The following is a 27,778-nucleotide window of genomic DNA, read 5'->3' as shown; positions in this document are numbered from 1 at the left end:
AGCAGCCTGGCGGCATCTTAACTGGTCTGGAAAATTGGGTCAGAATTACTCAAGAAGTTCCTCAACCTTTCCCAGAAGAAAATGTAATAGTGTCTTTTATATGGAAATTTCTTTGTATATATGTATAAACTTGGTATGGCCTTAATGCTGCAGTTAAGGATTTGTTTGGCTACCACCTTAAGCAGCGTGTTAAGCAATCGCTTCCTTAATGTAACATTTTTACTTCTTATTGGACATTCAACCTTGAACAACCAATTCCCTTTGGCCCCTTACTCTTCCCTTTTTTGCATGGAGTCATAAAAGTTATGGCAGTTATTTTTTGGCTTGTAAAAAAATCTATTTCTGCAGTTTGAAGATGGAATGTAAAATTTCTGTGATACATGTATATAAAAGTATATTTATTGAACCATCCATACACATATCCATGCCGATTCCAATGGAAAAAAATTAAAGTTTTCTGAAATTTTCTGTGGTTAAGTCATAATTGTTATCATCAGACCAACTTCATGTGAGAAAACTTTTGAAGTCTTGCAATTACTCCAGAGAGAAACTTATGTATAATCTGAAAAACATTTCACTTTAGACAAGCTTTATGCTGAGAAATGAGAATTCATTTGTTCATTCAAGAAATATTTATTGGTAGGTGCTACGGGGGATAACAAAGATGACTCTAGACACAGGTCCTGCCCGTAAGGAGCTTACAGTCTAGTGGGGGAGATAGAACACACAAGTGGGTGGGATACATGGTCAGAGCTAGGCTTTGGTAAGATGAATCTAATATTGTGTATAAAATAAGCTGGAGTAAGAAGAGATAATGTGGAGCTAAAAACTACTGAAATTACCTAGATGAGGAGAGATGTGAAAGACTACTGAGGTAGAATGATAGAGGACTTAGCTGGAGACTGGATGTAAGGAGTTAACAAAAAGGGAAGCAGATGACTCATGTGTAGGATAGGCAATGTTATGAATGAAGAGCAATGAAGGAACAAAATCATTCTGTGTGGAAACCCGGCACTAGGATAGATCAGGGGCAATCTGATACAACACCAGGAATGGAAGAAGCTCAAAACAGCCAGTGACTTCCTCCCCATCCCCTCCAAATTTCCAACATTTTCCCCTACTGAAGTGTCACAGTGCCTAAAATTTAGTGCATTCAAGACTACCTCTAGGCATTCTTTGCTTTTAAGATGAAAACTGAAAATTGTTATTTAGGACTTCTAGAATAAGTCACTGTACCTTCCTATAATTAGAAATATAGGAATTAATTCCCCAGTCCTTGTCCTCTAGGAGCTTATAGTCTAACAAGGTAGTAAACAGATAGAATTCTAACTCTAGGTTTAAGGAGTAAGTTATAAACCATGAGAAAGGTATCAAGTGTTCTAGGAACACTTTAACTTTAAAAATGAAGGTCAGAATTTCTGCAGTTTGAAGATGGAATGTAAAATTCCTGTGATACATGTATATAAAAGAATATTTACTGAACCATCTGTACACACATATCCATGCTAATTCCAAAGGGGAGAAAAATTACATTTTCTGAAATTTCATATGGAAATTTCACATAAAACTCAAAGAGAGGGGACAAAATGGAAGGGAAACATAAGAACAAATGTGTTCCTCATTTTGAATCCTGGATATATCATCAGTCCCCAAAAGGGATTCCCTATTTTTTATACAAATTTTTTTTTGGGGCGGTGGGGAGGCAAGAAGGGGACCTCCTGAACTGAACCTTGATAAAAATTACTTTGATGGCAGACTGGGGTCCAGGGTACAGATGCAAAAATGTATTCAAGGAGAAAAGGCACTACAGCCAGGGAATTAGCAAGGCCAAGCTGATTAGGGGGACCACAAGCAGTTCAGCATACTGGAGCATCATTTCTATAAATGAGAGAAATAACCGGAAAGGAGTATTAGGACCCTGATACACATATGGCACTGCCAGGCACTAAACAGGGTATATGCCTAAGGCCAAATTGCTGCCCCCTAGGAGCTTACAGTTATAACAATACAAGGTGGAAAAGCACCACAATGTACAGAATACAAAATGCTGAAGGATTTTAGAAGAAAATTACAGCTGAGTTTCAGCTATTAAAATATTAGGATACCCAATAGCTTTCTGAGAGAGCTAGTAGTAAACCCATCCCTGAGGGAAGCAAAAGTTTTTAATGTCCTTAGACAACAGACCCTGCTAGAGCTGGGCATGAAGCCAGTTCTAAAAGGAAGAAAAACACACACACACATACATACACACACACACACACACACACACACACACACACACACACACACACACAACCTGGGTACGAAAACTAGACTGAAGGGTGAACTGAGTAAGCAAATAAAATGTGGTGCCTTCCCTTCTCTTCCCACATCCTGAACTTTAGCAGCTCTGGCCTTCCTACAGGGAACCTGGACTGGTGATCCCTGAAGATTCTCCATATTTCTTCTACAAGCATATTAGGAACCATACTGACCATTCCTCTGAGCCATCTGTATCATCTGTAAAATGGAGGAGTTGGAAAAATCACGTATTAAGCCTTTCCAGCACTAACAATGTTTTTCTATGATTGAAAAACTACAGGAGTCTTAAGTCTTTCCTGTTGAAGATAATCAGAATTGGGGAGGGGGGGGAGAGAAACAAAGATAATATTCTCATTTTTCCTCATTTAAAAATGTTTTTCCATATAAATCACAAATAATTCCTATTCCATCAGCTAAAGACTACTTTCGTTCAACCCTCCCTTCAATATCTCCAACATCTACTTATACATGAATTTATTTTTAAAACATGTCTTACAAGCTACTCTAGTTAAATGTGCACCCAACGGTAGAGAGAGAGAGAGAGAGAGAGAGAGAGAGAGAGAGAGAGAGAGAGAGATACAGCGCCCACCCTCTTCTTTCCTATGCCAGCTTCATGGTGTCTTCATTTAGTGCATACACAATCTTCACAATAAAATTCTAAATTGTGAACAAATCCAAAGTTGAACAGGTAATATCAAAGCAAGGTGAATACCAGCAACCAAAATGGCTTTAATTGGCTTTAATTGAAGCAATAGTTGAAATGGTTTCTGCCCAGATTGATACAATCTTCCCTCTAATTACTACCAAAAATATAGGCAAACATCTCATCTCGTAAGTGGATTCCTGAAAAACAAGTACTTGCTAAAGTATTTCAAAATGAATTGATAAATACTTTAAACTTGCTTAAAAAAAAAACCTAACACATTCTAAACGTCCATCCCTTGCAAACCTGTGACTGGCCATATTTCAAAGTATTAAACATTTCTGTATTACTATAACCAACCACATCACACTTACAGAATTAACAGTGGAATAAAAAGAAAAAATAAAAAGCTACCAGGCTCAAGTTGGAAGCCAGGGAGTAGAAGACTATCCACAAAGTTTTCAAAAAATATAAACAGAATTGAATATAATCTTGATTTTAAACCATAATCATAATCAAAACCAAAATCGGTTAAAGGTGACTTCTAAACAATTTTTCACTCATTCAGGTCATGCTTTCAGACAGTGACATGAAAACATGAGCAAGACAGTCTAATTTATTATTCTGAGCTAAAAACATATCCACTAAGAATGTAGAGAATTAAAGTTTTATCTCAAGTGTGTCACCATTTTTCCCTTACTATAGAGTTCACAAGCCTACCTGTGGTCCCTAGAACCTCAACATTAAGTGAACAAATATAAACCCCAAATGGCATTACTTTAAGACCAGAACTCTTTTTTTCACTGTCTGTAGTGCCATACGGCTATCATTGAACCAGGAACCTTCATCTGCTCCCCCATTTCACACAGGACATTGCCCAGTTTTTAAAACACTGTGGAAGGCTGTCTCCAACTGACTGTTGTCTACTTTTGGTATATAAGAAGTAGCTAAAATCCCCACATTCCTTCTTTTACAAGGTCAAAAATTGTTGAACTAAAGTCAGAAATTATCTCATCTGTATGCAGTTCTGCAGATTCTTTTAAATAGCACAAAAATAAAACGGAAACGACATCTTTAGATCAGCAGATTTGACAAAAGCAACCATTTACTTAAAACAAATAAGTCATTCAGCATAAATCATTGCCTACAAATCTAAACTTCATGGAAAGATTATTTCCATACCGAGACTAACCGCTTTCTATAAAGTGCAACATTTTCCACTGAATCACTAAATTCTAGAAGGGTCTTCAAAAAAGGGCTGAAAAAAAGTGTCAAGAATGGCAATTGTATGTATAGAACAATTATAAACTCACTTGAATTATAATAAAAATATTGTGATCATCTACATTCAGATTTCAAATTTATATCAAATGAATTATCCAAATAGATTTTTAAAAAATGCAGAAACAGTCAAGCATGATGGTACATGCCTAAAATCCTAGCAAGTGAGGAAGCTGAGGCAGGAGGAATGCAAGTTCAAGGCCAGCTTTAGCCACTTAGTAAGAACCTGTCTCCAAATACATAAATAAAAAGGCAGGGAATGTAGCTCAGTGGTAAAGCGCCCCTGGGTTCAATCCCCAGTTTAAAAAAAAAAAAAAAAGAACAAGTTTACTATTTTATGTTACTATACAATCTGCAAATATCAAAAGAAGCCCTAAATCCAAGTTCAATGATTTGATTTGCATTAAAGTAAGTGAACAGTAATGATAAACTTGTTCTGAATGTATTTCAGACTGAGGTCTCCATATAGTAGTAATTTTATTATAGAAATCCTATTCACTAAATATGCCATTCAAATATAAATAAGTAAACATGATTCTACAGAAAAAACAATTTTGAAAGTCATTCTGCTCCTTGCTACACAGATGACTTTTAAGGCCTCATAATTTACCTGTTCTAATGCCATTTCTTCCATCTGTTTTATTGAGGATAACACCATGTAATCTACAGAGTAGATGTGAGAATTAAGTTTTCTAACTTAAAACTGAAATGCAATTGAACTAATGCTGTGGTAGTAATCCAGTCATCCACAATCAGATGATTATTTTTGGACTATCCTTTTTACTACTCCCTAACAATAGCTCAAAAGACTTGAGAACACAGGAATACAATCTCCCTAAGAAATAAAAATATTTTTTAAAAGCCAAGATCTACATATTATTTATTTATTAGTCGTAGATGGACATAATATATTTATTTATTTTTATGTGGTGCTGAGGATTGAACTCAATGCCTCACACGTGCAAGGCAGGTGCTCTACCACTGAGCTATAGCCCCAGCCCCCAAGATGTATATTCAACAAGCAGGTCTTAAAAGACCAAAACACACCAAACCAAATTAAATTCACCCAGTTAAAATATTTATGGGTCAAAAATCTCAAGCTCATTAGCAAAGTATTATGAATTGAGCTGTTCCTACAAACAAAAATTTGTACTTTAAAATCTGAAAAAGTTTTATGTAATAAGCTGCTGCTGCCTACAGAAATCTTAGAGCAACGTATTTCACTTCAACTTTCTAGCAGTGTCAATATATGCATCTTTATGCTCTCATGTTTATTCTGTAAGCAATAATGTAAATAATGGTATTGGGATTCTTAACAGTGTCAACTATGATGCTAAATCCTATTTCTTAGATCCAATGCCATTCAAAACCCCACATCCATCCCAATTCTGATGACTTGAAATTATTTAGGAAAAAACTTTTGTTTTCTGAGATTATGCAACAATTCCTTGCAACATTATAAGCAGCCATATAGCACATATTGCTATACCTCTCCCCATTTAAACATTCATTTACACACACACACACACACACACACACACACAAATGCACGTGGCCGTACAAAAAATAGGAATTATTAATTACTTAGAACAGATGCTATTCTAATTCCTCGGAGAGATTTACATTTCCTAATTATTTATCTGAGGCTGAATTTCACTTCCTTCATTAGTTTCTCTAATCCCACTGTTGCACTTACCCACAGGAGTAGGGACCATTAGTGTTCTCAATGGGATTGCTTTATTTTTGCAAAACATTTGGTATCCTTGGTCCCCACCCAATATGTTATTGCCCCTCACAACCCTTCCAAATCTCACATTTCCAAATGCTCTCCAGGATGTACTAACAGCACCAACTCAAGAAATAACTATATCAAGTTAGTGCCCTTAAACTTCTGATTGATATGAACTTCTTTTTTTAAATGCACAACTTTGTACTCAATTATAAAAAGTAATTTCTAAGCTATCTTTAATTTATGACCTTGAAGTTACAGCCAATTTAAAGCTTTCTTTTTTAATCAAAAGCTTAATATAAGCTATGAATTTGCAAGTTGATTTCTTTCCAATTATCACTAATCTGGGCCAAATAAAATGATTATCAAAGAGTTACTTAAAATGATCCACAAAACAGGCACGTAACTTGGTTACATAAATTTCTTTATGTGAAGGAGATGATGGCAATTTTCAAATAGCTGAGGTATGGAGACTAAATTGATAACATCACTTCAGTCTTAACTAACCTGTTCACAAAAAAATCTACAATTTCTCAGCAATGATGAAACAAAACTGCTATTTCTATGTTATCCTCAAATGAAAAGTCCTAAGCATGAACACTGTTAAGAGTAAAGACTAACCTGGTTGCCCTAATTATAACAAGTTACCAATATAAAGGCTTGTCTCACACATATAAACAAAACCTTCACCCACCTCACACACAGCACGCAACAGATAACATACTATATAAAATGAGTATTATTAGTCTATATTGCCAGATTAAATTTTCTTCCAGAAATATTTTAATAAAAATTGGCCATTTCCAAGAAACACCCACTGCATGCCCATCAATAAAAGAGAACCATAACAAAATAGAAAATTTACCATATGGCTATGATTTAAAGAAAAAAAATTGCAGACACTAAACACATCAGCAAAGTCCAATATTAAAGTTGCATTCCTTCTTGTGGGCTATGATTAAGAATCTGATTAGATATCAAAATAAAACTTAATACAAATGCTTAACTATTTAGGTCAAACGACCTCTACAAAAGTATCTGTCCTCCAAGGCATTCCAGTTTGAGACTCAGTTTTAGAATAAGGCATAACAAATATTAACAAAAGACATACAAGGTGATGAAAGGAGGAACTCTACAATTCCCCACATACTCTGAACCTAATAAAACAAATCTAATTTTTTTTTATTATTTTTCTTTAAACAACTGCCAAGATTGGAACCGAAGATAAATAGAAGGCACAACAGTTTTTGCTCTGGTTGTTATTTGGTTGGGGGGGATTTTTTTTCTTTTTTTTTTTTTAAACAAATACAGATGAAACATGAAAAAACTCTACTTCAAAAGAATCTAACAGTTCAAGAAAAGCCTATTAATTGCATTCTAGACATTTAAAACCTATCTCACAATTTAAATTTCAATGGTAAAAACAGTAGGTTTTAGAATTATTTTGTGATCACATATCAAAAGAAAAAAGTTCTATTAACACCTTTTATTCAGTTTTTAACCACATCAGGGAGAATCAAATGTCAAATTTTCCAATGGCAATTTTTCCACATCAGAAGGTAGTCGTGTAACTCTCAAAGAATAAACAATTTGGATTTTCCTGCCTCCAAAATGCTTATCAAATCCTGCATTCCTCACAGGTTTTGAAACACGTAGAAAATAAGTAAGAAATATTCCAATGAATGAAACATACCAAATGTCAGTAATAAGCAAGACACATTCCTTTGGGGAAATGGCTGTTTAAAAAAAAAAAAATTCCAGTCTGTATATGCAAAGTAAGCAAGGAAATTCAGTCTTTTCATTTTTTCTTCTTTAAAAATTCGTTACTCCTAAAATAGCGTTCCACAAAACTGGAAGTGAAGGACTAAAAGGCCAGGAGAAGGGAAAAGGGAAGGATCACACACCATTAACACAAAAAGAAGTAAAATTGTACAAACTTAAGCAGTTTATAAGACTAGGATCATCATACTCCAAGATAACAAAGGCTGGTTGAAGAAATTCACCATTCTGCAGAAGCTGGGGTTTTTATGCTTCATGAAGACAAGTGAAGAGCAATTCACTGCCGTGGAGCAATCCCCCTTCCCACTCCAAATCCTGGTTTCTGCACCATGCCTCCACGGGGAGGGCCTCTCATTCCACCGCCCAGCCCACCTCGAGGGCCTCCAGGTCCCCGCAGGCGGTTATCTCGACGGTCCCCTTCCCGAGCAGCTCGAGTCTTCTTCTCTTCCACATTCAGTCGGACTTCACCTCTGAACATGATTGGCTGGAAGAAATCAAGGTAACCAGACTCAGCGCTTAGGAACTACACCTACCAAAAGTAAAATGACACTACCATAAAGAACCAGTAGCTTACAAATCAGTCAAGTTCTTGCAATCAATTTTTGTTTTAAGCTCAGACAACATATTTTCATGTTAACAAAAGCATGGAAATGTGGTAAGGTAGGCAGGCTAGTTTAAAAAAGCCAAATTAAACAACATAAGTAATTGTCATTATATTTACTTAACAAATCCTAAACAGGATAATATAAATAAGAATTGCCATCTTCTTCATGGATTTAGAGGCTTAGGCTAAAACTTCATCATAGAATATGCAGAGATGGTACTATACATATTTATTCTAAGTACATTCTCATCTCAAAAAAATGTCATTATACTGAGGCAAATAAAATTCTAGACACTAGCAAATTAAAGGCCAGGGAAGTTAAGATACAAGTAAGTCTATGGGTCACTGCACTAGTGAATGGGGGAAAAGGAATGTAATCCACGGCCTCCTGTCTGGGAAATATAAGCTTTAAACCACTGTGCTATATTACAACATAACATAGTGATCAATGTTGCATAAACTATTTCTGTACTCACAAAACATTATTGAAGAGAGCACAGCAGCAGACTTCTACCTACGCAGTAAAATGAAGAAAAGGCAAGATACATCTATGGTTAACCCCAAAGAAGGAGTAATCTCCAAGTACAATTCCCAGACAGGTCTTAATAGGTTAAACATGATGGAATAAATTACATTTTACATATAAAGACACAGCTTAAGGATGAATACACTCTAAAGAACCAAAACATACCTATATTTCAAACATAAAAAAAGGAAGAAATCAAGAAAAAAAAACTGCTTACTCTGTTACTAAGAACTTTCTGAACAGGCTCAGAATCATCGAATACAACAAAACCAAAATTGGGTAATTTTCCACCACTGTTTATGCGCAGCTCCACCACATTCCCATAATCTGCAAGTGAAACAGATTTTCAAATAATTTATTAGCAAAAAGTTCCCTCTTAAATGTTAGATGTTCACTGTTCAGTATCACTAGACACTGAGCACCTCAAATACATCTAGTCCAAATGGACATGTACCTTGAGTGTAAAATACACACTGGATTTCAGAATTAGTATTTTTAAAAAATAAAAAAGGAAAGCAAAACACAGGCTGAGTATCCTTATCTGAAATGCCTAAGAACAAAAGATTTCAGATTTTCTTTTATTATGAAAGATTTGTAAATGTATAAAAGGTATTTTAGGGATGGAATCCAAATCTTAACACATGAGGTCAAGTGTGGATTTTTTTTTTTTTCGTTTTTTTCTTTTTTTTTTGGTGGTGCTGGGGATAGAACCCAGGGCCTGTGCATGCAAGACAAGCACTCTACCAACTGAGCTGTATTCCCAGCCCCAGGTGTGGAATTTTTCATCTGTGGCATAATGATGACACGCAAGAGTCAGGTTTTAGAGGATTCCAGATGCCTGGGGCTGTGGCTCAGTGGTAGAGTACTTGCCTCACACATGTGGGGCACTGGGTTTGATCCTCCACACCACATAAAAATAATAAAGATATTTAAAACAAACAACAAACAAAAACTTTTGGTAGTACTGGGGACTCAATCCAGGATGCTCTACCACTTAGTCACACCCCCAGCCCTTTTTTATTTTCAGACAGGGTTTTGCAAAGATGCTAACACTGGCCTTCAATTTAGGATTCTGTTACCTTAGCCTCACAAGTCACTGGGATTTTAGGTGTATACCACCATGCCAAGCTTAAGAGCATTTTGGATTTTCAGATTTAAGGAAGCTTAATCTGTACCTGATTTTTTGTTTTTGCAGGAACGGGTATGGGAGATTGAACCCAGGGGTGCTTTACCCGAGTCACATCGAGACAGGGTGTCACCAAGTTGCTTCTTCACTAAGCTGCTGAGGCTGGCTTTGAAATAGAGATCCTTATGCCTCAGCCTTCCAAGCTACTGGGATTACAAGCACATGCCACTATGCCCAGCTCCTCATATATTTATATTTTGAAATGATTTCTTTATACTTTAACATGACTACTAGAAAACTTAAAATTATATATGCAGCTCCTCTATTTCTACTGGACGGTGCTACACTAGATTAAGTAGTGGTTAAAACTAAAATAACTTACTTTGAAAGAAATCTTTAAGTTCTGATTTGTCCACTTCATGAGGCAGGTTGCCAATGAAGAGTTGGTGACTATCAGGATGTCTCACAATTCTTCGGGGCTCAATATCACCTTGCTCACCAGCCTCACGGACTTAAGAGACAAAAACAACAAGGAAAGACTAGAGAAAGACCTTTCAGGGACTATTCATAAGCAACACTTCTAAAATATCAATGTCTCCCAAGTTATCATCTCAAAATCACACAAACTAGAGAAATTTCCCAATTCAGCTCTTACTTGGTCTGGGTCCCCTCTGAGGAGGAATATTTATTCGTTGCTCTCGTACTCGTTGATCCCTCTGAGGCCTCTGTGGTGGAATCTGAGATTCAGGCTTAGACTCTGGACGGGGCTAAAATATTTACAAGTTAAGTTTTGTCTAAAAACAAAGCAGGCTCATATTTTTTCCTGTGACGTTTTTAAACTAACAATTAAAGTTCAAAGTAAAATATGACAGTTCCATCAAAAAAAAATCATTAAAAAACAACTATATGCCAGTTCCTGTTCTCTAAACCTCTGTTGAGTCGTATTAATTTGCCTCCAGTCAGAGCCTTACCTGTGAAGCTGGTACTTTAACTACATGAGGTGGTATTCCAGTAACAGGAACAGCTCCACTGGGAGGAAGGTTCTTACTGGTCACAGATGCCCAAGAAAATGTCTAAGGGACCAATGTTACATGATTACATTACTTATCAAAACAACATAAAAGCTATCAACTTTCGATTTCCTGTGCATAATGTATGTATCACATTCTCATAGATAGAATGGAGATTATAAACATCTTGCAATTTCTTTCCTTCATCTACTCACAAATTTAGGACTAAAACTCCTTGAACTAATGATCAAGTTAAAGTCAAAGATGAAAAGATGAGGGATAAAGAAGCCACTTTTAGTCAATCAGAAGATATACACACACGCACACACACACGTCATATATGTACATGGATAATCCTCAACTAGATTTCACTGTTATTTTCATTAAACTGATGTTTGCATTTATATTGTGCTATAATACTAAAATAATGATTTACAATTTAAGAAGGATCACTAAGTTTGAGGCCAGCCTCAACAACTTAATGGGATCCTATCTCAAAATAAATAAATAAATGAATAAACAAAAACAGCTAGGAATGCACCTCCATGGGTAAAAGCATCCATGGGATTAATCCCCAATTCCACCACTAAAAAAAAAATGAAGTATCAAAAGACTAGAGATTGTTGATAATGACTGATGAAAATGGAACTTACCATTTGAATACCTAAGAGGCATTCAAGCTACCTTTGAGGGGGTGGGAACCACAGGTCATTTCTTTTGATGTTACAAAGTGACAGGCATCATGCCTCTTATCTGAGACATGGCCTAGTATGTAAGAAATTTCCCTAAACCAATAGGAAATGCATCAACAAGGTTAACAAAGCAACTAAAAAAGGAGAAAAGAGTTTTTTAAAAAGTAAAAATAGAGGGCTGGCGATGTGGCTCAAGCGGTAGCGCGCTCGCCTGGCATGCGTGCGGCCCGGGTTCGATCCTCAGCACCACATACCAACAAAGATGTTGTGTCCGCCGAGAACTAAAAAATAAATATTAAAAATTCTCTCTCTCTCTCTCTCTCTCTCCCCCCTCTCTCACTCTCTCTTTAAAAAAAAAAAAAAAGTAAAAATAGAATAAAGATGAAGACATGTTCCTTACCCTCAAGTCTTCCTGTACTGTTTGAGCTATATCTGTAGGTGCTGGAGAAGAACTCTTCTGAGCATCCTCAGGAGCAGGTTCTTCTAATACCGGCTCAGACTTTTCCTCTTGGATTTCAGATACGGGTTCTTGCTCTGGTTCTGGTTCAGGATCAGGCTCTGGTTCAGCAACAGGCTCCTCTAAATGTTCTTCCAAGTCATTGCTTTCACAGGAAAATTTGAGAAATATCATTCTGCCTCCACCGACTTAGAAATTCTTTTTTTTTTTTTTTTTTTGGCGGGGGTGGGGGGGATACCAGGGATTGAACCAGAGGAGCTTAAACACTGAGCCACATCCTCAGCCCTTTTTTTACATTTTATTTAGAGACAGGGTCTCAGTGAGTTGCTTATTGTCTCACTAATTTGCTGAGGCTGCCTTTGAACTTACAATCCTCCTGCCTCAGCCTCCCAGGCCACTAGAATTAGACATGTGCCACAGCATCTGGCAGAAATTCTTAATAATGTATTAACCATGGAAAAAACTTCTCTCAGGGAGGAGGCTAGAGCTTGATGGTGAAGCACATGTATAGGATGAGCAAGGCCTGGGTTGTATCTCCAGCACGAAAAAAAGATAAAAGAAGCAAGTTTAAGGGGCTGGGGTTGTGGCTCAGCGGTAGAGCACTCGCCTAGCTCGGGTTCGATCCTCAGCACCACATAAAAATAGATTAATTAATTAATGATACTGTATCCAACTACAATTAAAAAAAAACATTAAAAAGAAGCAAGTTTAAAAAGTTATTTGCTCAAATTCAAGTCAAAATATTTGCTCAAATTCATTCAAAACAAATGAAAAATTTTCTCATCCTATAGAAATTCTAAAAGTATTGCCATTTACTTATAACACATCACAAAATCTCTCATACCTAATGGGCTGGGGAAAGAGGGAAAGAGGAAGGTGCTGTTCTTAAAATCTATTGTTTTGCACATTGAGTGAAAAGTTCTAGAAATCTTTCATACATCTATGTGCACTTCGTTAAGACAACTGTACCTCATACTTAACACCTCATTCTTAAACTCTCATAAAAACACATAAGAAATTTAAGGAGAAATAAAGATAGTTGTAATTCAGAACAGTTATTAAATTTCCACATAAATCACTAGTAATGCTGTTAAAACTGCAAGTGTATGCTGAGGCTGTAGCTCAGTGGCAGAGCACTTGCTTAGCATGTGTGAGGCACTGGGTTGGATCCTTAACACCATATAAAAATAAACAAACAAAATAAAGGCATTCTCTCCATCTACAACTACAATAAATAAATAAATATTTTTTTTAAACTGCAGGTGTTTTTCCTCCTGAAATTCTAATTCAGCAGATTTGTGGCATGACCACAAATCTTCATTTTTAACCAGTAATCCAAATGAGTAATATTATTAGACCATCATCACATTTTGATAAACAACTGAAAATATTTATTATAATTTTTTGATATTAATTAATATTAAGCACTGAATATAACATTTAGGATGTCTCATGGCAACATCATTTCAATCCCTATCAAACACATTTCTGTCCCAAGCACAAAAATAAAAAAACCCTAAAATATAATGACATATTTGCCATCTGAGGTGGTAAAATTCTTTATTGCTACTTAGCTCACATATTTTAATTTCTACCTGGTCACTCGGTACTTAACAATTTATATTTCCCCAAAAGCATTTAATGAAATACCTTGATTTAGTGAACTATTGATAAGAAATATTCAAAAATTTGTACTTACCACCAAGAAAAACTAAACCAAAAAGTAACTGATAGGTACTATTTAAACAGTCCTCATAGTACACTCTACTATTAATAAACATCTTTTTATTTTGTCAGAGATACCAAAGCCAAATCATTCTTCTAGAAAATTATAATTTGATATCAAATCTGAGAAGGTATGATTGCTCTCTAACAAAGAGACAGATAACGCAATTTCTTATGTAGCCCTGGACATGTACACAAAAATTTCCTTACCTGACAGTCTGATCATAGAAAGTTCCAGAATCATCAGGTACCACCTCAGGTGTCTGCTGTCTTTCTTCAGGCTCCTCTACTTCTTCCTCAGATTCTGAGGAAAAGAAATTTAAAACATAATTTGTGCTTACCTAATTTTCAGTTCATTATAATGTCTACTACAAGAGAGAATGGGAAAACAATGTCTACTATTTAAGAAAGAGAAAATGAGGTCATAAAGGGAAACATACATAGGGCAATTTGATAAAATCACGACACAGATTTGAAGGACAGATTGGTGTTTTGATTAACACAGAATATGAGGTCGTATTTCAATAATCTAATGTACCTTACTAGCTACCACTACCTTAGGTAAATTATTATATTTCAATACCCTAATGTACTTTATTGGAGAAACAGTACCTAAAGTACTGTCTATAAGGTGTATATTACATAATAAATATAAAGCACTTAGAACAGTCTGAGCCATGTAATAAAATTCAAACACTATCCATTGGTCTGCTTTTTACACATAATCCACATCTATCCTTTCTTTCAGGCTAATTTTCAAGAATATTTGTATAGCAAACAGCCTTAGAAAAAAGTATTCCTCAAGAACAAAGGAGAGGCATGTTACTGCCTAGAAAAGATTTGGTTTCCCTGAAATAAGGGTTTCACACCTTTAACAACCCACTGCAATGCATATATCATGAGACCTTCTTCATGGGGTCCTATGGGAAGTAAAGCAAAAATGCTACTGTTGGCTGCTGAGAATGATAATCTACTTCTGACCTTAGAGTCAGGTCGACTCCCAACTTCCATTAAAAAAGCTAACCAATTAGCATCCAACAGGGTAAAAGCTGAGATTCTTCATGTCTTAACAAATACTACTTATTCACAATAAAGAACCAACAAAACTATTCAATAAACCCATTATTCTCTAAAGGTCCATCGGATGCTGTTTAAAATGTTTAGATAAGTAATGTACAGTGCTTCACTACTTACCCTCCTGAGGCTCAGTGACAAAGCCACCAAAGACCTCATCTTGGTATCTGAAGATATCATTATGAACATAGAATTTATTTGCAACAGAGCCCTGCAATGCCAACAAAAAGTTTTAATTTATACAACAGACTTTCAAAGAGCCAAATAACTACACCAGTGTTCTAAACTAGCAGGAGATACTTGGCAATGTCTGGAGACATTTTAGTTTTCATGACTGGTACAGTCACTAACAACTATTAAGCAGAGTGCAAGGATGAATAAGATAGCCCCCAAAACAAAGAATTAATTAACCCAAAATGCCAAAAGTACCAAGATTAAAAAGTCATGCTTTATACTCCAGTTATTTTAAAAACTATATTCTAATACATTTTATTTGTTCAAAACATTTATCCTCATCACCAGATGAATACCAAAAAAAAAAAGAGAAGATTAAAAACTCTAAAGTATGTAAGATGCAAAAGCTAACACCTAAAATCATTAAGAGGCAATGAGATATTTAAAATTCCCTATATCTGCATCCAAAAATATTCATTCTAACATTCCAGGGTGGTTTAACTAAGGGGAAAAAAAAATTGCTCACATTATGTCTAAGACATATCCAAGTCCAAATCCAGTTATGTTATTTAGTAGTTAATTTCAAAGCTGTTCCCTCATCCATAAAAAAAGATCAACATTTATACCTCAATGCATGTGTTCTCAAAGTTTATAAAACAATGCATTATGTTAACATGGAAGAGTCATCCCTTTAAAGTCTGATGTATAAAAATGAATAAAAAATTTAAAATAAACTTTTCCCTTTAAAAGGAAAAAAAAGCTATACATCCCAATGCAATTCTTCACACATTTAAAAGTCCTTCAAATATTTTTTTGGGGGGGGTACTGGAGATTAAAACAGGGGCACTTAACCACTGAGCCATATCCTAGGCTCCTTTCTATATCTCATTTAGAGATGGTGTCTTATGAGTTGCTTATTAGGGCCTCGCTAAGTTGCCGAGGCTGGCTTTGAACTTATGATACTCTGGCCTCAGCCTTCTGAACTGCTGGGATTATAGGTGTATATCATTATACCTGGCTAGAATAGAAATCCTTCAAATCTTTACCCTTCAATATAACCCTCCATTTAAAAGATGACTAAAATGATTTCATGTAACTTTTTCAAATAGACAAAAATATTCTCAGTAAAAATATAGTATTGCAATCATTATTCTAAATATTAAAAATTATTTTAAAGATTAATACTAAAAAATAATGATCATTTTTTCATCAAGTTTTTAATGAGCCACTTCTACATATTTAAGCAGACAGGATTCTTGACTGTGATCAATCTGGAAGACTTTCATGATAAGCCTAACTACAAAGAACTAGGGTTCCTTGAAGAAACAGCTGATTCTAGAATTGTGCTAAAGCAAGCTGAGCAAGCTGAGCCCAGAACATTTTGCTCCACAATGTTACAAAGTGGACCCCCTCAAAAAAATAAACAAAAAGACACAAAAGAAGCTTGAAGGGGTTCCCTCTGCTTGGATCTGGAACATTTTAGACATGACAGTAACAGATTACAACTCATTAAATAAACTAAAAATCCACAAATGATTAACAGATAAGAAAGGGAAAGTCCTTTATAGCAGGATGCCAACTAATAGGGGATTAGATAAACTCAATTTGTCACCATCAAAATAGCAACTGATTTCAACCAAGAATCAATAATTGCTAAAGTTAGCATACAAAAAGTTGATAAGTAACAGGATACAAATCTCAAACAATCTGCACAATGCATAAATCAGAAAAGGAAAAATACTTAACAACACAGTAGCAAAACCTAGTGAACATCACCTTACATAAGGTTAACATCATTAATAAAACTAAATAACAGGGCTGGGGTTGTGGCTTAGTGGTGGAGCACCTGCCTGGCATGTGTGAAGCACTAGGTTCAATTCTCAGCACCACATACAAACTAATAAAATAAAGGTCCAGCAACTAAAATATATGAAAAATTGAAAGACCCCTCCTCCCCTGCCCATCTAAAAAAAAAAAAAACTAAATGACATCATATGCCTCTTTGAGGTACTAAAAGATACTTAAGTATGAAGTGTTTACAAAATAACATGACCGTTCTCGAAAAACATCACTGCCATGACAAATAAAAGATTAAGAAACTACTACACATTAAGAGACTAGAGACACATTATAGCTAAAAGCAATGTATAACTGTGTATTGAATCTTGGACCTGGAAAAAAAAAATCACTAGTTCAATATTGGTGTGTTTTCTGAAATTCAATATGGACTACAGAATGATAGTAACATTACATCAATATTTCCTGAATTTATTTACTGCACTATGATTACAGGACAGAATTCCTTATTCTTAGAAATTACCCACTTAAGCTGGGAAGGTTGTGTGGTAAATCCCTTGCCTAACACAAGCAAAAACCTGGGTTCTTCCCCTAGCACCACAAAAGGAAGAACAAAATCAACATGCAAGTATTTAAAACAAAAAGAAAGAAATAAAAAAGAAAATAAATGCCCATATAAGCATCTGAGCGTGATTAGAAATGTCTTAAGCTTCTTTTCAAATGATTTAGAAGAGGAAACCTTTTTAGGGATACCTAAAAAAAAAAAAATTATAGGCTGGAGATGTAGTGCAATAAGAGTGCTTGACTAGCATGGGCAAAGCCTTGTGTTCAATTTCCAGCATTACAAAAAAAAAAAAAAAAAAGAACACAATCCACCATAAGTGGGCAAGTATTGACAGTAACTCTATAGCTATAGGTAAGGTTTACATAAGCATTGCTGCACTATTCTGACAACTCAATATGTTTGAAAGTTCAAAAACAATTTAAAGATATGCAAAACCTTTCATTTTTTCCCCACATTATTTCACTACTAAACATACCTCTGGGGCAAGGACAAATGTTTGCATGAATCTCCGCAAAGCCTGGTTGTTGTTTGATAAGAGACCCATCACCTGGACCACCACACCATCATTTAGAGTAGCATGAGCATCAACATGGCGAATCTTAGTGTGGCAATTGGTGAAGTTTTGTGACATCACCTTCCTGTGAATTTCCTAAGGAATCAAGGCCAGTAGTTAATGCCTTCAATTTTACACCTTCAAAATATCCCCAAATTTCCTAACACAACATAGATAAAAGAATATATACATGTTTAAGTTACAACAAGAGTTTTTTCTTTATTACTCTATTCCCAGTGAGTTGACTTGAATCCTTTAAAATAAATGTCCTGGATTAACACTTTTAAAAGCTTAGAAAACATGATCCCAGGCTAAAAGCAACTATATTCCATTCAGAGTATATCATCCAATATGAACAAATGAAAATCACAGGCCATTCAACAACTATCATATTTATAAAATAGTAACTACCTAAACTTCTATTACAATGTTGAAAAATTCAATCTTTCAGTATTATCAAATTTACTAAGCATGTATTTACCTCAACTTTATTATAGGTTGGTTTCTAGATACTTCCAGATCCAAATAAAACTTGTACTTACTTTCTGTCCATAGACTGCATCTGCTGGCTTTCCATTTGAATCCAATCCCCCATGAACATAGGAAGAGTTCTTTCCATAAAATCTGTATCACAGGAAGATAATTTATTTTCTATCTTTAAGTACCCTAACAGTAAGTATTTATTTTTCACATTATAAATCTACTTCACTGGCTGATTATTAAAGGCAGGAATGTGTTTTCTTTCTTTATCTATATGCAATCATATCCATCCCCTCCACGCCACTCAGTTAACATTTTCTGAATAGGAATGGATTTGGTTAGTGACACAGAACACTTATTTTCCAAGTGGTAACTTCCACATTTCAGGAATATCATGTTGGAAAAGATCTTACAGTTCATGTCAGAAAAATCAGTCACTTAAACTTAAGATTCTGTTTTCACTAGAAGGAAGAAAACAGCAGTTGGGCTGGGGGCAGTCACATTCTCCATAGGCTTGATGAGTCCTTTTAGATTTCAGAATGCATATGAGCAGTTCCTATTAACTACTTGCAAACTCACACAGGCAGTTTTAGAAGTTTTTAACAATTTCTGCTGATGCAGCAAGAATTTTTAATTTCCTGTAGCTTTCGTTCATCTGTATCTTCAAATACCGTTTTCACTACAATATTCTACCATACACACACACACAAATGCCCCCAAACTAGGCAAAAATCACTATTAAGTATTTTTTGTTATCTGTCTTCCAGATAAGTATATTTTTTGAATAAATAAGCCCATACATATTATTTTATATCCTGACTCCACGCCCCAACCCCCAAAAAAGGAATAGGTCTGGAATCACTAGAATAAGTCTTCCTTTCTACTTTTAAAAGCTACTAAGAAGATGTACATGTGTCAGAGAATCCATTCACTACTGGCTAAGCCACTTTTCATTCTATCTAAGATGTGCCTATGTACTTCAGAAATTTAAAAAAAAAAAACAGTGGGAAGGAAAAAAGCAGCCTTAGAATGACAATATTGACAAGAAAATACATTAATGCATTTGATTAGTTTCTTTAAATTCTTGCTTCTTTTTAAACTCCAAGTTTAACTAACTTCTAAGGACAGAAAATAATAAAACTTTCATAAAACAATGAACAGGAAGAATAAAAACCGATTTGGGGACTTGTTCTACCACTTAATAGACATGAGAATAATACTAGCAAATTTTTAACTCCTCTGAGCTTCTACATCCACAAAGTGAAGTTAATACCTTAATGCTTTACTGAAAAGTTTTTGTAGGTAAAGTATAAAGTGCTTGGAAATGATAAAACCTTAAAAAAAATTTTGTTTCCATTTTCAGAGTAAAGCCAAACCAGGTATTAAGAATGAATTTAGGGCTGGGGATGTGGCTCAAGCGGTAACGCGCTTGCCTGGCATGCGTGCGGCCTGGGTTGGATCCTCAGCACCACATACAAATAAAGATGTTGTGTCCGCCGAAAACTAAAAAATAAATAAATATTAAAAAAAAAAAAAGAATGAATTTATAGGGCAGGGGTTGTGGCTCAGAGGTAGAGATCTTGCCTTGCACATGTGAGGAACTAGGTTTGATCCTTAGCACCATATAAAAATAAACAAAACAAAGGTATTGTGTCCATCTACAACTAAAAGAAATTTTAAAAAAGGATGAATTTATAGGGGCTGGGGATATAGCCCAGTTGGTAGAGTGCTTGCCTCACATGCACAAGGCCCTGGGTTCAATCCCCAACACCACCAAAAAAAAAAAAAAAAAAAAAAAAAAAGAATGAATTTATAAACCAGGCACATTGGCACATACCTGTAATCCCAGAGGCCTAGGAGGCTTGAGACAGGAAGATCAAGAGTTCAAAGCCAACCTCAGCAACTTAGTGAGGTTCTAAGCAACTTAACAAGACCCTATCTCAAAAAATAAAAAGGGCTGGGGATGTGGCTCAGTAGTTAGGTACTCCTGAGTTCAATCTCCACTACCAAAACAAAAAACCAATCTGTAAATTTTCCTCATAACCATGTAATATTGAATATGTAAGTTGGCCACCGTACAAAGGAAAAAACAGTTCTGGCCCAACAAATATACATTTTGGAAATTATATGAAATTATTCTAACAAGTCCACATCCATAGTTTTGTACAATGTAACACTGTTTATAAAAGGATATACTGGAAGCAACCTACATCATTAGGAAATTAAAACATACTACATCTCTATAAAATATTCTGTCATCACTAAAATTAAGTGATACATGTACTACCATTAAAGATGACCTTAGATTACCAAGCAAAATAAGCTAAAAGAGTTTGTTAACAGAGTTTGTTAAAACATGTTTGCATATACAAAAAAAAAATCGTTAGTATGCTATTACCAAATATTTTCACAATTTGTTTTGTTTTTAGGAATCAAACTGATGGCCTCTTATATGCTAAGGCAAGCGCTCTACCACTGAACAACATGCTCAGCACTTCACAATGTTTTTGTACATCTGTGTTTTAACTTACAACAAGCATACAACATTTCTACTAAAAAGATACTTCCGTTTTTAAAAGCATATTAACGCAGAATGTTACTTCAGGAACACACCTGGATCTTCTTAAATATAGTCTTAATAAATGAGATTATAACATTTGTAAAATTTAGTTAATAGTTCTTTTTAAATACTACTTGGAAATTCTTTTAAATTTTATAATTTTAAAATCCAGTACTTATTATGTAAAAGCACTGTTATACATCAACCTCATAAGAAATATGCTGCTGAATGGAAAAATCTCACGTATAAGCACCACACACTATAAAAGAAAGAATTAGATGAATAACTTCTTACCTATGTAGCATGTCTGGGGCCTGGTTCAGCAGTGTGTAATACTGTCTCACAAACTCCCGCCCGACCAGCAGGGGACTAGGCTTCTCCATAACCATTGCTTTGGTCAATTCAACCTGGGGGGAGGGATGGGGATAAACATTAAAAAAACAGAACCCACACATACCAGGTGACATTTTACCCATTCAAATTTACTAAAATCAGATGAACATATGTGAGGGAAAAGTCACTATGAAGAATTCACCACTGGGGCTGGGGTTGTGGCTCTAAGGTAAAGTGCTTGCCTAGCATGAGGGAGGCATGGGTTCGATCTTCAAGCACCACATGAAAATAAAGATATTGTGTCCAACCATAACTAAAATATAAATATTAAAAAACTTTTTAAAAATAAAAAAAAATTCACCATTGTTCCCAAAATTCAATTTCCTTAACTGGATAAAATAACCTCAATATACACCCTACCATAATTTTCTTGAGTTAGTAAGTACACAAAAAACTATGCTGTATTGTATGCATGTACATATATGTAGCAACTAATCCTGTCATTATGTGCATCTATAAGCACCAATAAAATCATGTGAGGAAGGGGCTGGGGCATTAGCTCAATGGTACAGCACTTGTCCAGCACATGTGAGGCCCTAGGTTTAACCCTCAGCACCACAAAAAAATAAATTAAAAAAAGTATTGTGTCCATCTACAACTAAAACAAATAAAATGAAAGAAAAAGTGAAGGGGAAAAAACCAGCATTCTAATTGCAAAATCATAAACACATTCTTATTGTGGCAATAGAAGGTTCAAGGACAATAACCTTAATATGGCTTTAACATCCAGGTACAACCTATCATATCTTCAACTCCATCTAAATCAGATAACCTTTTTTTTTTTTTAAAAGAGAGAGTGAGAGAGGAGAGAGAGAGAGAGAGAGAATTTTTAATATTTATTTTTTAGTTCTCTGCGGACACAACATTTTTGTTGGTATGTGGTGCTGAGGATCGAACCCGGGCCGCACGCATGCAAGGCGAGCGCGCTACCGCTTGAGCCACATCCCCAGCCCCTCAGATAACCTTTAATATTATTTAAAAATAGAAACTATATATGTGTAATAAGAATTATGATGCATTTTGCTGTCATGTATTTAAAAAATAAAACCAATTAAAAAATAGAAACTAGGGGCTGGGGATGTGGCTCAAGCGGTAGCGTGCTCGCCTGGCATGCGTGCGGCCCGGGTTCAATCCTCAGCACCACATACCAACAAAGATGTTGTGTCCGCCGAGAACTAAAAAAAAATAAATATTAAAAATTCTCTCTCTCTCTCCTCTCTCACTCTCTTTAAAAAAAAATATAGAAACTATAAAATCAAGATTTCTAAATGTACTTATTAGCTCATCTTATAATGGAAACAAAAAGACTCAGCAAAATAATTCCTACTACTCAAAATAATCAAGAAGGTTTGTAGGTAATACCTATGAATATTTAGATACTTATCAAGTTCTCAATTATTGCCAAGTATTACCAAAAATGACTTTCAGAAAAAATCTGATATTCTGACTTTTTATTTAAAACTGGAAAGAAAACCATTCTCAACTTACACAAATATACACACATATTAACCTAATTATGATATGCAAAAGGAGAAGAACTTTATTTTATATTTTAAAAAGATGGGCAAAATGGATATTTCCCCTTCCCAGAACAAGAGACATGTACACGCACATGCTAGGTCAAGTGGTCTACCATTGATCTACATCTCAGCCCCTTCAATTTTTTTAGACTAGGTCTTAAGTTGCAGAGGCAGCATAAAACTTGTGATCTTCCTGCCTCAGCTCCCAAGTTGCTAGATTACAAGGTGCATACTACTATGCACAGCAAAATGGATTTGATAAATTTCTGAATAAACGATTTGTTTGCCCTAAAATCTAGTTTGTTCATTTAATAGATAATCTTGCTATGTTTTTCAGGCTAGCCTCAAACTCTTGGTGCAAGCTCAAACTCCTTAACAAATAATCCTCCCACCTCAACCTCGTAAAAAGCTAGGATGAAAGAAGCAGCATTGACCATGGCTCTTGCATCATTCTTGAAGAGCTGTCCCCACTACTTGTTTCACCAAAATCTGTATCAGTCCTAAGACTGTTCTTCATTTTCCCCCAATTACAGCCCCTCAACATGAATCAGCTTTCATAATAGGAAAATACATTGCCTTCAGGCATGGTTATCAAGATACCAGAAACAAAACTCTGGAACTTAAGTATTAAACTAATAAACTATCAACCTGAAGCAGAACGAGAGCTACATCCTTCACCTGTCTCTTGATCTAAAATAATTCCAGCGGGGCTTAGTGGCACACACATATCCTAGTAGCGTGGGAGCCTGAGAAGCAGAAAGCCAACTTTAACAACTTGTCAAGGCCCCAAGCAACTTAGTGAGACTGTCTAAAAATTTAAAAATTTGAAAAAAGGGATCTGGGGATGTATCCGTGTACCTCTGGATTCAATCCCCAGTATCAAAAAATAAAATAAAAATTTGAACAATAAAATAATTTCAGGTTTTCTTATAGATCCCAGAATTTAAAGATATCTGGACATTAGAGAGTCTTAGTTATCTATCTATAGCCTGTGGTTTCCAAGATTTAGATTTCCCCTTGCCACACTTACATGAAAGCAATTTCACTTATTTATATATAAAAATTCCTTCTGTAAGGTTTCCTTTCTTAAAAGGGGTTCAGAGGGGTTAGTGGTATAGCTCAAAGGTAGAACACTTGCTTAGTATGCCTGACACCCTGGGTTGGATGTACAGTACCACAAACAAAACAATCCAGAGGGAAAAAAATTCCTAAAATTAAGATAATTTCAAGGACCTGGGTTCAATCCCAGCACAACAAAAGGGGAGGGGAAATTAACTACTCTCATTCAAAATTATTAGTATCTAACCCAAACAGATGAACAGGAAAAAAACACTGTGATTATGTAATACTCTCAGACCTCACAACTAGTTTCAGAAATGAAGCAGATGTCTCTATCTCAGGAAAGGTAAAATATTTTCATTCCAATAAATTGCACTTTTATATTTATATAAAAGGGCTGAACATCAAGTTTTGCTTTCCTGTCTTATTCAAAATACATACTATATCCACAATATAAAAAGTAATTCAAAAGGCACCTTCTTCACAGGATAAAAGAAATCAGAAGCTGGTCGTGGTGGTACATACCTATAATCCCAGTGACTAGGAAGGATGAGTGAGATGCAGGAGGATTGCAAGTTGGAGGCCACCCTCCGCAAATAAGTGAGACCCAGATTCCTTAGAAAACTTGGAATGGAACCACCATTTGATCCAGCTATGCCACTCCTTAGTATATACCCAAGGACTTAAAACTCAGCATATTAAGTGATGCAGCCACATCAGTGTTTATAGCAGCTAAACTCACAATAGCTGAACTATGGAACCAACTTAAGTATCCTTCAGCAGATGAATGGATAAAGAAAATGTGAATACATACACAATGGAATATTACTCAGCCTTAAAGAATAAAATGGTGGCATATGTGGGTAAGTGGGGTGAAGCTGGAGAATATCATGTTCTAAGCAAAATAAGTCAATCCTAAAAAAACAAATGTTTTCTCTAATATGCAGATGCTAATTCACAATAAGGGGGATGGAGGCTAAGGAAGAATAGAGTTACTCTGGATTAGGCGGAGAGGAGGGGGGGAAAGGGAGGGAATGAGAGTAAGAAGAATAGTAGAATGAATTGGACAATGTTATTACCCTATGTGTTTATATGACTACCCTATGGGTATATGTGTGACTCTATATCATGTACAACCACAGGAATAAGAAATTATACTCCATTTATGTACAAGGTATCAAAGTGCATTCTACTGTCATGTGTAACTAATTAGAACACATAAAAAGGGGGGCTGGGGATGTGGCTCAAGCGGCAGCGCGCTTGCCTGGCATGCATGCGGCCCAGGTTCGATCCTCAGCACCATATACCAACAAAGATGTTGTGTCCACCGAGAACTAAAAAATAAATATTAAAAATTCTCTCTCTCTCTCCTCTCACTCTCTCTTTAAAAAAAAGAACACATAAAAAGGGCCAGATGCTTAGTAACTATTTTCATGTCCAGCCAAGATGTAGAGATTGTTGTGTGCTATAGGATTTTCTATTGGCCTATTTTTCAAAACGACAAACCTGTCTGATCCAAAATAAGTGGGAAACTGGTTTACCTATTATGGGTTATATCTCAAATAATCTGTATATTTGGGTAGAACTCAATATTTTCTGTAGCTGGAAACTGCTAGTCTATCTCCTATCACTATGTGGTAGTTACCTCAAGTCACAAGAAGTCATTTTCTTGCCTTGGATGTAGAGCCTAAAGGATTTTGATTGTATGAGAGTAGTAGTAATTGACTGTTATTTAGGAATTTATATTATGATGTAATTGGTATACTAATCATGTTTCAATAAAAGCTATGAGATGAATAGTCCTCTAGTTCCAGAAAACAGTCTTTAAAAAAAAAATGTAACAAAGATGCCATGGTATTTTTAGATAACTCGTGATTATATTCGATTTAGTGACCATTTTATCATTTTATACTATGCCTTATTCTTTATTAATGAACACACTTTGATTAAAAAAATTAGCAAATGACTTTTCACTTATTAAAAAAGGGGGGTGGGACAAGGATGTGACTCAGTGGTGGAGTGCCCTGTATTCAATCCATAGAACTGTAAAAAAATTTAAAAATTAGAAAAAAAAAAATCAGTAATTTACTTAATATGTACCTTTTTTCCCCTTTACTCTAAGTACACTCTTTACCACTATCTGCTCTTCTTCCCTAGTTCGTGTAACAAAACACGATTAGTAGGCTGATGCAGGAGGATCACCAAGTCCAAAGCCCACCTTAGCAACTTAGTGAAGCCCTAAGCAACTTGGCAAGATCATCTCCAAAAATAAAAGGGGTTGGGGATGTGGCTCAGTGATTCAGTGCCTCTGGGTTCAATTTGTGGTACCTAAATAAATAAATATTGCTCCAAAGAGCTCAAGGGAAATAGTAGTGGTTATTTAGAATATTCCACATAGGGTGGATATAGACAGCAGGTTTATTTTCTAGGTCCCAGCGCTAAAAAAAAAAAAAAAACGGGGGGTGGGGGGAACCTAACATAATGAAAGACTGAAAGATTATCCTAAATAGTAAATTTCTTTAGATTAGGGACAGACCACATATTGGTCAATTTTTTAGCCCCTTAATTTTTTTTTTTCCCCTCATGGTACTGGTGATTCTACTCAGGGCCTTGTATATGCTAGGCTACCACTCTACTACTGCACCACCAGCGGCCCCCCCCACTTTAAATCTTTATTATTTTATTCTGCTGAGTCTGGTCTGTGATTGTCCCATCTCAGTCTCCCAAGTAGCGGGGATTACAGGCATGCACTATATCTGGCTACCCCCTAAAATTTAATGTCTGATAGATAAAAAACTTTAAAGAACTTTTGTTCAACATTCTTACACAAGAGGAGGTTAAAATTCAATACAAACAAAATAGATTTTTTTTTCCCCCAGTGCTGGGGATTAAACCCAGGTCTAATGAACTCTAGGTAAGCTCTCTACCACTGAACTACATGCCCAGCAAGGGAAGCAGATTTCTTACCATCTATCAAAACTGAACTGTCAGATTTTTCAGTATTTACATAATAGAGGATACAACAGTCTCAATAAGACCAAAGAGAAAACTAACCTAAGGTGTCAGAATCCAAAAAAAAAATGGTTGCCTAAGAGGAAACTGACTAGTAACGATGAAAAAGGAACCAGCTAGTTTAGAAACTTATGCAGTTGGATGGTTATATGAATATGTACAATTAAAAAAATTTTCAAACTGAACTCTCAAAATTGTGTATATTTTATTGTGTATAAATTAAGACTTCTAAAAATAAAGAATCTAAAAAGCACTTTGACATTAAAGAAGAAAAAAAACTTCCAGATAAAGTGGCACATGCCTGTAAACAGCAATTCAGGAGGCTGAGGAAAGTGGATTTCAAGGTCAGCCCTGGCTGGCTGATGAGATGTAAAAAGTAAAAAGAGCCAGGGATGTAGTTCAGTGGTAGATAGTCCCTGGGTTCAATCACACATCCTGATGATATCAGAAGAATACATTAGAATAATTAGGGGATTTTTTTTTTTTGTCTGGCAGTAGGGACTGAACCTAGGGCCTCTGTACACACAATGCTCTGCACTACAATTCCAGCAGAATAATTAAGAATATTAAATCAACATGTACCTGTACTACCAGTTACTACAGATAGGTCAGGAAAGTTCTTCAGTTATGTAAGATGATACACTGTTTTGTTGGGTAACTTGATCATTCAATTTTAAAAAGTAGTCTGTTTGATCATTCTTAGTTTAAAAAAAAAAAA

The 27,778-nt window shown here is 35.5% G+C and overlaps 1 protein-coding gene across 1 annotated transcript in view; it reads right to left on the bottom strand.

Moving 5' to 3' along the window:
* Window positions 1-613: 613 nt before the first annotated feature.
* The window catches only part of G3bp1 (G3BP stress granule assembly factor 1), a 38,714-nt gene continuing 11,549 nt past the window's right edge, over window positions 614-27,778 (bottom strand). Inside the window, exons 2-12 of the mRNA XM_005325475.5 lie at window positions 21,371-21,483; window positions 18,579-18,660; window positions 17,959-18,132; window positions 15,068-15,158; window positions 14,084-14,177; window positions 12,092-12,293; window positions 10,961-11,062; window positions 10,645-10,756; window positions 10,372-10,500; window positions 9,081-9,190; window positions 614-8,217 (exon numbers count right to left, since the gene is read on the bottom strand). Coding sequence (XP_005325532.1) covers window positions 8,011-8,217; window positions 9,081-9,190; window positions 10,372-10,500; window positions 10,645-10,756; window positions 10,961-11,062; window positions 12,092-12,293; window positions 14,084-14,177; window positions 15,068-15,158; window positions 17,959-18,132; window positions 18,579-18,660; window positions 21,371-21,465 — 1,398 coding nt within the window. The 5' untranslated portion in view covers window positions 21,466-21,483 and the 3' untranslated portion in view covers window positions 614-8,010. The remainder of the gene's footprint in view (window positions 8,218-9,080; window positions 9,191-10,371; window positions 10,501-10,644; window positions 10,757-10,960; window positions 11,063-12,091; window positions 12,294-14,083; window positions 14,178-15,067; window positions 15,159-17,958; window positions 18,133-18,578; window positions 18,661-21,370; window positions 21,484-27,778) is intronic.

This window comes from Ictidomys tridecemlineatus, chromosome 1, assembly GCF_052094955.1.
Source record: "Ictidomys tridecemlineatus isolate mIctTri1 chromosome 1, mIctTri1.hap1, whole genome shotgun sequence".
Lineage (NCBI taxonomy): Eukaryota > Metazoa > Chordata > Mammalia > Rodentia > Sciuridae > Ictidomys > Ictidomys tridecemlineatus.
This window is presented reverse-complemented; position numbering and strand designations above follow the sequence as displayed.